This window comes from Tasmannia lanceolata, unplaced genomic scaffold (assembly GCF_043159265.1).
Source record: "Tasmannia lanceolata isolate RefF3 unplaced genomic scaffold, GAP_Taslan_0.1 ptg000024l, whole genome shotgun sequence".
NCBI lineage: Eukaryota > Viridiplantae > Streptophyta > Magnoliopsida > Canellales > Winteraceae > Tasmannia > Tasmannia lanceolata.
Window position 1 is genome coordinate 13,776,203 of NW_027518701.1, and position 13,453 is coordinate 13,789,655.

At 37.4% G+C, this 13,453-nt stretch overlaps 1 protein-coding gene across 1 annotated transcript; it reads right to left on the minus strand.

Moving 5' to 3' along the window:
• Positions 1–7,795: 7,795 nt before the first annotated feature.
• On the minus strand, positions 7,796–8,317 carry LOC143857061 (uncharacterized). The gene has a single exon (XM_077367334.1). It carries the CDS (start codon positions 8,315–8,317, stop codon positions 7,796–7,798), a length of 522 nt encoding a protein of 173 aa, XP_077223449.1.
• Between the last annotated feature and the right edge of the window lie 5,136 nt (positions 8,318–13,453).

Below are 13,453 nucleotides of genomic sequence, written 5' to 3' on the forward strand. Positions count from 1 at the left end.
TTTTCAATCAGAAAATTTACTATTCTTCTTCCCCAAAATACAAGATAAAAGAGGAGATCTTCTCCACCAAAACTCAAATCGAAATTCTATTATTCAAAAGCACAACCAAAACGTTTTACACTTGCCATATTTATAGGCTTTGCTTGGATCTCCTAAATCTACTAAAATAAGGAAACAAAATAAAGAAAACTCATAAAATATCTCATCCAATATCTATCCAATCTAAACTATCCGAAAAGCTATCAAACTCCTAAATAATCTCTACTTTATTTGGACGTCCAAGGTTGTAAGCCCAATGGTTTCCACCTTGGCATTCCCATCTTATTTTGATAATTCCAATACACAAGTGATTTATGATCACTAATGTGTTTGATTGTTTAAGTTGTAGATCTTAATTGTGCTAAGTCAACATTGCTTGGATTAAGGTCAAGAAGATCTCATTGGACCACATCATGAAGGCCAAAGTCATCGGAGTCCAAGACGAATGAAGACTTGAAGAATCGCATTAAAAATCGAAGTCAATTTAGATTGTAAAAGATCCAATCTTAAATTAGATTTTAGAGGCATAAATTAAGTAATCTCACACACCCCTAAAATGTATAAGTGATTGTCCTTGTAGTGGTCCAACACTTTGGAACCCTCATAACAATCCCAAGTTGGTGAAATATTGGAAGCCCAGAAACAAGAGTTGAAAATCTGCTGCTGATAAGCTTCTCGGAGCTCCGAGAGAATTCTCGGAGCTCTGAGCTCGGAACTCCGAGAGATTCCTCGGAGCTCCGAGAAATGGTCCAGTAGAAATTTTCTAACTTCTGTTTGTATTCCCGGAACTCCAAGATTTTTTCTCGGAACTCCGAGAACACTATAACGGTCGGAAAAAGAGCCGTTGGTAATTTTCGCCAGAATTATGACAATGCCCTTGAACGGTCATATTTGGCTTTTCCTATATATATGGGTATTCCTAACATACAATAATCAATCCTAACACTCTTAAACTCTACTTGAACATCCCAAGAGTGAATCAAAGCTTATTTATGCCTCTCATCCTCTAAGATTAGGATTTGGATCATAGGCTCAATTTGTACATCTTCTACAATTTGTAAACCCTTGTGAGGGATTATTTTTAGTTCTTTCTTTCTTTATCAAGATTGTATTCGGGCGAGTGTTCGGAGAAGCGTAGCCCACTCTCCGTGGTGAAGATTGCCACCAAGGTTAAAGGTAATCGGAATTTGTAATCGGCACCGATCTTCGCCGAAGTTAAGAAGATCACATAGTGAAGCCATCAACGGATTTTTGTTGGTGGAGTGGAGTAGGCCTCGCGTTTTGAGGACCGAACCACTTTAAATCTCGGGTGCACTCTCTCTTGAACTCTAGCTCTTTATTTGCATTGCACCTCTAGATTTAACTTGTGTGCTTGAATTTCATTGTTGATCTCTTAATTTCCAAATTAGGTTTGAGTTTTTCAAAAGGTTAAAACTTGCTAGCAACCTAATAATTTTCACTCCTCATTAGTTGCCAATTCGGGACCACCCTTGGATTTTCAAAGGCAATGTGGAATTCGTCCAACTCAAAACTCCTAATTAAACTAAAATTGGAATAATAATAACTGAAAAGACATTCTAATAAAAATAAAACTCTTAATGCTATGGGATCAACGTGGACCGTTGATCTATACGCCGTCCCGTTCTTGTGGCAATTTTAACTTGATTGGCCTTCAAAGAATATGGTCTCGCATAATCTCAATCCCAATCGTCGATACATGTTATCAATTTTGTGATCCGATGGTTCGAAATGGCTCGATCATGGATTTGTAACTCTCCGCCTTCGAACGGCATAGATGCACCTGCATCATTTCCCTATAGCAATATGAATCTAATCCGATAAAAGCTAATTTTAGGTTTATTTATCAAGCATGTCACCTTTTAACACAATATATATTACAAATTTTAACTAAAATTTTATTTTGATATTATGAATAATAATGTTCTAATATTATGATGTGAATAGACCTATTTATTCTCAATATTAATAACTAATATATTGCCTATGAATTACTTATCTATAGTTGATAAATAAATTTCTAGGTTATTTTTGCCCCTTTATCTTCATAGGGGCCACCACCTTGCCGTTTAAAATAGTAATAAATAAAACTAGCGAGGGGTGGCCCAGGCAAGAAAAGGGGGTGTTTACCCTAATTTCCATTTACTACCTTACATGAGAAGCAGTCTCGGCGCCTAGTTGAGCATTTGTTGGCATTTTTGTATATTTATCTGTGTACGAAAGTGTTTTCGTATAGTCATTTATGTGTGAAAATAATTTCGTACATATTAGATATGTACAAAATTCTACAAGTATGGTCGAATTTGTTTTGTACGAAATTTGCATTCGTATGCTCTAAAAGTGTACGAAAGAGGTGTATGAATTCATAATCGTATGATAAACGGACCTGTAACCACTGTTTTAATTTGTAAAGGAATTTTCCCTCTCATTTGGGCCTATAAATAGTCCCTAGTTTTAGTCATTTAAGGACTTTTGATAAGGCATGAATTTGATCCTCGGATTCAGTTCTTTGTGAAGGAAGGTTATCCCCTTCCGGCAAGATCGCTATGTGCAGCGAAATAAAAATCGCATAGAACTTTAAATTTCTCTTTTCAATGTTGCTTTTGCCCAAGATCCTAGAGTCTAGATTAGTTAATTATGTTAATCAAACATAAATAAATACCTCTTTGAAGAAGAAATCAAGGAACCACGCTGCTTGATCTACTCCTCGAACGGTTGTGATCGTTCTAAACGCCGCAGACCCCGCAAGTTGAACCGATGGATTCTTTTTCTTTGCTTGGACTATTGTGGATGTAAATAACTCTTATTCACCTATTTAAGGTCTGATCTAATCAGTACCTTTGTTGTAGGGAATAGATAAATTGATTGGAAGCCTTTCTCTTTGAAACTATTTCAATTGGAAGAGAAATAGAGAGACTATTGTTCCAAAGGGGGGAAGCAAGGGAAAACAAATTTTTTAGTATTCCACACTTGAAATTTTGTTCTCCCCTCTCTCCTTTATATAAAGTAGAGTTTTGGTTTGATAAATCCTTGTTTCTCTCTCCCAATTCCAATCCAATTGAGAAACCAACTTGAATTGAGACTCCTCGAGTGAATGGGACTCTCCCAAACCTCCAAGGCTGTATGGGGAAACTCAAGATACATGGGAGAACATGTATAGATGCCTCCCTCCAGCCCTTATGGCCTTATCTCATAAGAGTTGGTGTTCGAAATAATTTGCTTGCTTTGTAGATCCTACAATTTAGCAATTCTTATCCAATAAGAAGTTTGAGTGCAACTCAAAGTCCTTGAGCAATTGGGACACTTTTTCCCAGCACTGCAACTGATTTAGGAGTGTTGTGGGTCCCACAAACCTTCTCCAAATTTGGAGTCCTATCCCAATTCCCAATTCCCAATTCCGTTCCAATTCTGCAACTTTTGCAAAACCGGTTTAGGAATAACTATCCTCATTTGGATTACACATTATTATGCTTATTATTAATCAAATTTATAATACATAATAATGTATAATAATTAAATAATTAATTAATAATTTAATTGATTAATAACTCACATCCAATAGGAGTTATTTCGGCTCCAATTTGTCTTAGAAAAATTCTCTTACAGTCTCTTGTTACTTACTTAACCAAGACATGTATATATACATATATAAACACATATATATATAATTAATATCCACATGAATTTAACGGATCATATACGTCCTTGCAATTACATAAAATGCGGAACCCTATTACCGGGTCATTCAAGTTATGAGTGAGATCGTCGTAGGGATCCAACGGTCAACCTTGCAGAACCCTATGGTGGGCCCCACTGCAATCTCACTCTGTAGTTAAACTACACTCGCATTAGGTCAGTGGCCTCCATCGAGACGTAACCCTGAAGATGACCGTCCAATCATCATCTTATACCTAATCACATCATGTATGTGCAAGTCCTTTGTTCGTAACAACATCTACTGAGTTGAGTCATATGGGAGCTAGACACCATTTACCCCATTTGCCCACTCTTGGTATGCCATTTTGATCAAGCCTTGTTCAGCCTCCAAATGCATTTGTAAAATCCTTAGAAAATAATTCAATGTTTCATAAAACTTTCCAATAAATATTTTATCAAATCCGCCTGGCCAGGCTATTTAATAGGCCTACCGCTCTAACAAAATTGTAGATGTCAATCCCTAAATTTTAGGGCATAGAATTCCTTATTGAGTATCACTATTGGTCTCGAGGGTTAGCTCTAGGATATAGCTCTATCCGAATGTGACTATAAAATATAATCACTATAAGATAGACTAACACCCTAGAATGGGCCGACAGACCAGTAAGATCCCTCAGGTCTAAGGACATGTGAAGGGTCCTGTTTGGAAGAACAAATTTATACTTTCTTGTCCACAAGTTATTCTTTATTTGATCCGATTTGGTTGCGAATTCAAATTGTCGCACCAATTCTTCTTGCTTAGGGTCCACTACCCAGATGACCGAGATAAGTCACCTCACGACAACTGCATGTAAGCAATACTGGTGCTAGTTTTTTACAGAAAGAGATGTCCAATCTCTTTCCCAACTAGAAACTATTAAGCTTGCATAGAACCGAGATGCCATATCTCCTTGCTTCTTGTGAATCCTTTGAGCATGGTATTTTTACTACGCTACCTAAGGACGAACATGTGTCAATAAAATAGGCACATCACACACATTCATAAATATAAATAGCCATTCATGTCGTGAAATAAATCTTTATTGATTAGAAAATATCATTCAACTGGCTTTTCAGGGCATATACTCTAACAATCTCCCACTTGCCCTCAAAGCCAGTCATGCATCTATCTTAGACCCATTCCCTCTAGATGCTTGTCAAAAACCTTTTGACTAAGGGACTTGGTCAAAGGATCTACTTTAGCTATGGCCACATCCCCTCTGTCGATAATCTCTCGTATCACATGATATTTGCGAAGGATGTACTTTGACTTTTGATGAGACCTTGGTTCTTTTGCTTGAGTGATTGCCCCACTGTTATAACAATATAGCATAATAGGTCTCTCAACAGAGGGCACGACTCCAAGTTCGTCCATAAACTTCTGCAGTCATACCGCCTCCTTCGTCGTATCACTCACAGTGATGTATTCCGTCTCAGTCGTGGAGTCCACCATGGTGTCTTGCTTGCAACTCCTCCATGAAACTACTTCATTAGCTAAGGTAAAGACCAAACCTGGTGAGGATTTCATGCCGTCGACATCTGATTGAAAATCCGCATCAGTATATCCATAATCGACTAATTCGTCTCCATTTACTAAACAGTAATGTTTAGTTCTTCTGATGTACTTAAAGATATGCTTAACGGCTGTCCAATGCTCTGGACCTGGGTTTCATTGATATTTACTAACCACACTTACAGAGAAACAAATATCTGATCTTGTACACAACATAACATACATCAAGCTTCCCACTGCCGAAGCATAGGAAATTCTGTTCATTTCTTCCTTCTCTTCAGATGTCTTAGGAGACATCTTCTTAGAGAGCTTGATTCCATGCCTAAAAGGTATTAACCCTTTTTTGGAATCTGCCATATGATAGTTGGCCAATATCTTATCTATATAAGCTTCCTGTGATAGTCTAAGTGTCCTATTCCTACGGTCTCTAAACAATTTAAGGCCAAGGATATAAGACGCTTCATCCAAATCCTTCATAGCAAAGGTACTAGATAGCCATACTTTTATATTAGACAACATTCTAGCATCATTCCTAATGAGTAGAATATCATCTACATACAAAACAAGAAATTTCAAAGCACTCCCATTGACCATTTTACAAACACAAGCCTCATCTACTTTTTGTGTAGTCAAACTCTTTGACCGCTTGAGCAAAATGAAGATTCCAACTGCGGGATGCTTGGTTTAATCCATAAATGGATCTTTGCAACTTGTACACTTTCTGACTTCCTTCTTCGACAGCTTCAAAACCTTCTAGCTGGATCATATAGATATCCTCTTGAATGTTTCCATTCAAGAAAACTGTTTTGACATCCATCTGCCATATCTCGTAGTCATAGTGTGCTGAGATAGCTAATAGAATCCTAATAGACTTTAGCATGGTTACTGGTGAGAAGGTTTCCTCATAGTTAATTCCAGTCTTTTGATTATATCCCTTCGCCACTAACCGTGCTTTGTAGGTCTCTACCTTACCGTCAGAGCCTTTCTTCCTCTTGAAGATCCATTTGCATCCAATGGGCTTAATGCCCTCTGGTGGATCAACTAATGTCCAGACTCCATTAGTGTGCATTGAGTCAATTTCGGATTTCATAGCTTCCATCCATTTTTCCGCATTAATGTCTAACATCGCTTCTTTGTAGTTAGGGGGGGTCATTATCATTTTTATCTAAAATCATATCATATTTTTCACCCAAGTAGGCTAATCTATCAGGTTGTGTGATCACCCTTCTAATACGTCGGAGTGTTTGTATAGGTATAGTGGGCTCTTGCTCAGTGTCATCTCTTTCCATTGGAGTTTCAGGTTGCTCTTCTAAGGTAATCCTGTCCCTCTTGACAGTATCTTGGTTGAACTCTTCTTCTAAAAATACTGCATTCCTGTTTACAAAACAGTTTTGCTCGCTTGGGTTATAGAATATATAACCCTTTATTTTCTTAGGATATCGAATGAAAATACACCTTTCGATTCTTGTCTCTAACTTAAACACTTATCTTTTTAACATGTGCGTAACACCCCCCAATGAGGGTTTTCTGTTTGTCCATATCTCATATGGAGTAGATGGTACTGATTTAGTTGGGACACGATTTAAGACATAGAACGCCGTTTCTCGGGCATATCCCCATAGAAACAGAGGTGCTTCTATGAAACTTATCATTGATCGGACCATGTCCAAGAAGGTCATGTTTCTACGTTCTGAAACACCATTCAGTTCTGGTGTTGCAAGTGGGGTCCATTGAGAGATGATTCTATTTTCCTTTAACTAATCCCTAAACTCATCCGAGAGATACTCTCCACCTCTATCAGAGCAAAGAGTCTTTATTCTTTTATTTAACTGATTTTCTACTTCATTCTTGAACTCTTTGAACTTTTCAAAGATCTCAGACTTACGTCGCATAAGGTACAAATATTCGTACCTTGAATGGTCATCCGTAAAAGTCACGAAGTATATTAGCCCTCCTCTTGCCGGATGAGAAATGGGACCACATACATCACTATGTATAATCTCCAACAAATCTTGGGATCTTCCACTCTTGCTCTTGAAGGGAATTTTGGTCATTCTACCTTGAAGACATGGTTCACAAGTTGGAAAAGGTTCCACTTGGATAGAATCCAATGGACCGTCTTTTACCAATCTTGTAATCCTATCTAGGTTAATATGGTCTAATCGAAGATGCCACAGCTGTGTGTGATTGGTCGTATTCCTTGCGCTTTTGAAGTTTGGAATATTCTGAATAGGAATATCCTTAATGTTACTTGCATTTTCTAAAGCATTTACTATAAATAATCCGTCAACTAATGTACCTTCTGTGATCAAGGAATTACCATGTTTGATAAAAACACTACTTTTGTTAAAACTTGTACAATAACCATCAATCAATAGTTTAGAAACTGAAATTAAATTCCTTCTAATGGAAGGTACATAAAGATAATTATTTAAACGTAAATATCCATCTGAAAATGCTAGTAGTAGATCACCCACAGCTTGGACTGCAACCGTTGCATCAGTTCTAACCTGTAGGTTGAGTTCGCCCTTAGTCAACCTTTCCATAATGAAAATACGCATCATTGGTCTTGTTTGACTTCTCCTTGAAAGTTTTCTTGTTCTTGATTTTGAAAATGTTTTTCTTAGAACCCTGGCCTTTAGCCTTTCTTTTTCCCTTGCCTTTCGGTTTGGGAGTTGAAACTACATTAGCTTCAACTAAGAAAGATGATGTTTTATTCTTTTTCTGAAGATCCTCAGTAGATTGAAGATGATTCAACAATTCTGTCAACGTCATTGACAGTTTGTTCATATGGTAATTGATGACAAAGTCATTGAATGACGGTGGTAGGGATGCTAACACCATGTCGACTTGCGAGTCACAATCTAGCATGGCCCCTAAAACTTCGAGCTCATTTAGATAGCCCATCATCTTCAACATGTGATCTCTAACTGGGGTTCCTTCCACCATTTTAGTGGAAACCAGGCCCTTAATCGCTATTTGTCTGGCACTGCGATTTTGTTGTCCTAACATCTCCGTAAGATTGTGCATAATATCCATGGACGAAGCCATTTCGACATGTTTTTGTTGCAACACATTCGACATCGACCCAAGGATATAACACTTAGCCATTTGGTCATCTTCATGCCATTTTGTGGCTTTGTCCCTAACATCCTGGGGAGCATTGGGATCAGGCAACTCAGGTGCCTCAATAGTCAAGATCCAATAAACTTTCGCTGCTGTGGGGTTAAGTTCCTCTTCCAATCCACATAATTTGGACCATTATGTTTGTTATCTTCAAGGATCCTAGCTAATGAATTGAAGGATGTCATATCTAATGCAAAGGAAAGGAGGCACAATATAAGCAAAACTAATCATTTTAGATTTATCATGACATGTAACCATTAGATTTGAGTATTTGATCTGTACTAGTATTGCCCATATCTTGTCTCATTTATGTGCCCCTCAAAACACATAAATCAAGAGAAATAACATGATTTCTCCAATGGGCATCGGATGCTCATTAACAACAACTTTGTTAAGTACGAATGGATTCATCTAATCCATCATATTATTAATATGATATCCGATTTGATTTTCGCCTCCAAGCATCACAATGTATCTATCCTTTGGGCATCAAACTTCTTTTCTTGGTTAAGCTAACACCTACTGCCTCGGAATCATTTTACAAAACATATTAGCTTCTGCTTTGGCATATGACTAATGTATTTTGCAAATATCCCTTATCCTTAAAGGAATCTATTATTTACTCTAGATAGAAAATTAAGATCGGCTTCTGCTTTGGCATATGACCGTCTTGTTCTCTAAACTAGCCAATCAATAGATGGCTATGGAAGGCCATGGAGATTAATCCTTTCGATTTAAATCCCCATTTACAACTTAATATTTTATAAGGATGATTTCTTTTAAGTGGGAAAAACTCATTCCTATGCATGCATCTAAAACAAACCATCCAATGGAAATACGCAAAAGAGAGTTCTATTTTTATTTTCTTCATTTGTTCTTGACAGTTTTCGATTTAGCCCGTCAACAAAGGTGAATCATTGTAAGTGGGTGTGTCCCCTTGGCAAGGCTTAGTGCAGAAAGGGTGTGTCCCCTTTGAAGTTGAAGGAGTCGGTGTACGGCTTGGAGATTCGCCCGTTGAAGAATCTCATATTTTTAGTGGAGATCCCAAGGAGGTAAACTTGGAAGAGTGGAGTAGGTCTTGTGATAGACCGAACCACTATAAATCGCGTGCCTTGTGGATGCTTTCTCTTTTCCTTCTCTTTGCACTTTGGTGATTGGTAATCTCTACCCTTTACTTGCACTTATGTTTTATTGAATAAGGATTAGAGCATATAGGCTTAAAGTAACATCTAAACCCTAGCTTTCATTATCTTGAATAGTTGAACAAGGGTTAGACTATCAATGCTTAATTAGTAATTTAATTTTAATAATCCATTTATTTAAGCCCAAAATTTTTAATTGACTAATTCACCCCCCCTCTTGGGTTGTCACACCTGTATTTCAAATTTCACTACGAGTTTTTATGATGCCCAAAACCCGGGATCCAGGCATGGCATGCAACAACGCCGCACACTAGTAAGGCGAACCTTACATGCAAGCAAGACATTTGATATCAATAAGTGCAGACAATATCAAAGCAATTTGCATAAAAAAATATCCAACATAACTATACACTATTTTCTATTCTGATAATCTATTTAACCATTATAGTAATTTAAAACAAACACAATGAATGATACTCATGGTCAGTAGTATGAATAAATGGGTTCTTCTCCAAAATTAGGCTAAGGGATGCTCTGCCATGTCCCATGCTGGAATAGGGTTCAATATCTGAAATTTGTAAAACACGGGTGAGCTAACTCTCATTTAAGCAATAAAGCACAACTACGGTTAAGCAGGCCATGAGATGAAAGTCTGCAAGTGACAGTAAAACGGATATATCAAAATTCAATATCATTCACAGTTCTGAAGTTAGATACTATATTCAAGAGGGATTATTCCAAAGAAGCCAAATATCGGATTTCCAAGGTTTTAGTACACAAGTCGATTAATCAATAATCAGATGGTCACATGTATTGAGAATTCAAAGGCTCATATACAAAATTCCCAAGTCAATAGTCTTAGGAGTATGGGGACTAGGTTCACATGGTCGAAATTCTACCAAAGTTCAAAGGGATCAATCACAGGTCACATTCAAAATTTGAGGGGTTCAAAAGAGTAACATATCATATACATGTTTAGATGACGGAATCAACGAAGGTCACATATCATTTGCCACTAGTCTGAAGGATTCGAAAAGATTCATGTATCACATATCAATATTCTAGAGGATTCAAAGAGAGAGACACGTTTCATAATTTCAATGGTTCTTAAGCACAACACAAAATTCTATAAGTTCAGTTGTTTCAATAATTTGTTCGATTCACAATTCAAAACTCAACATTTGCGTTCACTGGCCGATCCAAGAAGGGTAAATAATAGGGTTTAGAGTTTTCAATCTGCGGCTTTAGATAGTAGTTCTCGACAAGGCCAGTGTATTATGCATTCGCCGCTTGCATGGTCCAGAAATAGTCTCCCAAGAGATGTCAATCACAAGGAAATTCAGTATTCAAGGAGTCTAAAAAATTCGATACAAAACTGATTGTTCAAAGCAGGAATGGATACACCCTTAATATACGAAACAATAATAATCGTTTCACAAGGCCAAACGGATTTCAAAGTTCAATAGCATAACAAGAATGAATCACAATGCTTGCGGGATCTTTGATAATCAATACAAAAATGAAGGGTTAAGAATATGCTATACTCTCAAAACAACACGTTCAGATTCTAGAAAATTTTATAATTGCACTTGTAAGAATAAATTCAAAGAGTGCGGAATCATGCGAAATCTCATAATCTAAGTGTAGGTAAAAAAAGAAAACTAAACTCAAAAGACTGCACATTTAATGAGTTTCACAAGTTCAACCAAGCAATAGGTCAAAATTCCAAAAGTCTATTTCTATAGGTCAATGGCGGCATGAGTCTAATTCAGATTGAGAAAAACTAAGTAATGCAGTATTACTTACCTTGAACGAAGAACCAATACCTGTTGAACTCCGAATCTTCGAGAACCTATTAGCAAATAGACATTCAACAATCATATAAGTATATAATATTAGTATACGTAACATCGTAGAGGCACAGTGTAATACCCTGGTAAAATAGCAGTAGAGGGTAAGGGTAAAGAATACTAGTTTGGTTTTAAAAATGGCCTCAGATGTGGGTAATCATCAGCCATTACTCATTTTATCCCGAGTAAATCAGGGCATGAGGACATCTGGCATAATGGGGATTACGCGATCGAACCTTAGACGTTAAGCGTGAATTAGACGGCTTCCTACCACTAAGCCACTGCCCCAAATGTCGAGGAAAATGAGTAAATATAGTATATATAACGGATATTATCAACAGACAATATTCAAATTTACTATTTAACACTATTCAAATCACTATTCATCTGCACTATTCAAAAGTACTATTTACAAAACAGTATTCATAGTACTATTCAACGTAATTGAAATTCCAAGGGTAGGCCCGAGTACAATTCTAATGGCAACTAATGAGGAGGTAAAATTAGGTTCCTAACAAGTTTTAATCTTTTGAAAACTTCTAACCCAATTTTGAAGATTAAGAGATCAAGAATGAAAATTAAGCACACAAGTTAAATCTTAAGTGCAATGCAAATATAAAGCAAGAAATAGGAGAGAGTGCACCCGAGATTTAAAGTGGTTCGGTCCTCAAACACACAAGGCCTACTCCACTCCACCAACCAAACTCGTTGATGGCTTCACTATGTTGATCTTCTTAACTTCGGCGAAGATCGGTGCTGATTACAATCGCTTTAACCTTGGTGGCAATCCTCACCATGGAGAGAGGGCTACGCTTCTCCGAATACTTGCCCAAATACAATGAAAGAAAATAGAAAATTACAACTTCCCTCTTCAAGGGTAGATAGCTCTCAAGCTCACACAAATTTCACTCTTGAAATGATGTACAAATTCAAGCCTAGGTCAAATCCCTTTAGATATCCCAAATTGAGGCACAAGGGTGATTACCACTCTCTAATATGTTTAGAACATGTTTAGGAATGAGAGAGATGTGTTCTAAGGCATAGAGAACACATATATATATAGAGAAAAACCAAATATGACCGTTACAAGGGCATAGTCGTAATTCTGTGAATTTTCTCAACGGTCATAATTTTGTTCCCGACATAGTGGTCTCGGAGTTCCGAGAGATTTTCTCGGAGTTCCGAGAATTTCTCTCAGAGTTCCGGGAATACAAACAGAAGTTAGAAAATGTTACTGAACCATTTCTCGGAGCTCCGAAAACTTTCTCGGAGTTCCGAGCTCGGAGCTCCGAGAATATTCCGAGAAGCCTAAATCAGCAGATTTTCCAGATTTTTTATGCTGATAATTTTTTGGCTTCATGGGCTTTCCAAATTACACATAGATGGGATTGTTATTCTAATTAGAGTTAGTTGATTGGTGACTCCATTATGCCTCAAGGTAGGGTACCTAATAGGGATTAGATGTACAATCTAACACAAGACTTAAGCCTCCAAATCTTCTACTTTTGAAGCACATCTTCAAGTCTTGAACTCTTGCATGGATCACCTCCATTTCTTTGGCTCTTCAAGATCTCTCCTTGAATGCTCCAAGCCTTCATCATCCTTTGGCTTCAAATGGTGTTCAAGGATGTACAAGCCTCGATCCAAGCCATTTTTCTTGATCTAAGTGTTTGAAATGCTTGAATCTTCAAACATGCACTTAAACATCACCAGCGGGTCCCAATACATGCACTTAAACATCAAACACGTTAGAAATACAACACATTTCAACTTGTGTTTGGAATCATTAAAACATAGAAGATTGCCAAGGTGAGAACCATTGGGCTTACAGTAATATTAATAATTACTATTTTAGGACCCACCGAGTACTATTCACCAGCGGCCCCCACTACGAGCGGGCCCTACCACCAGTGGGTCCCACCACCAGCGGGTCCCAGTACCAGCGGGTCTCATCACCAGCAGAGCCCATCTCTCAACCACTCTCAACTACTTTAATAAATCACCGACAAAGCCGTTGGATCGTAATAAATCATCGACAAAAAATCGTTCGGTTTTAAAATTAAGATAAT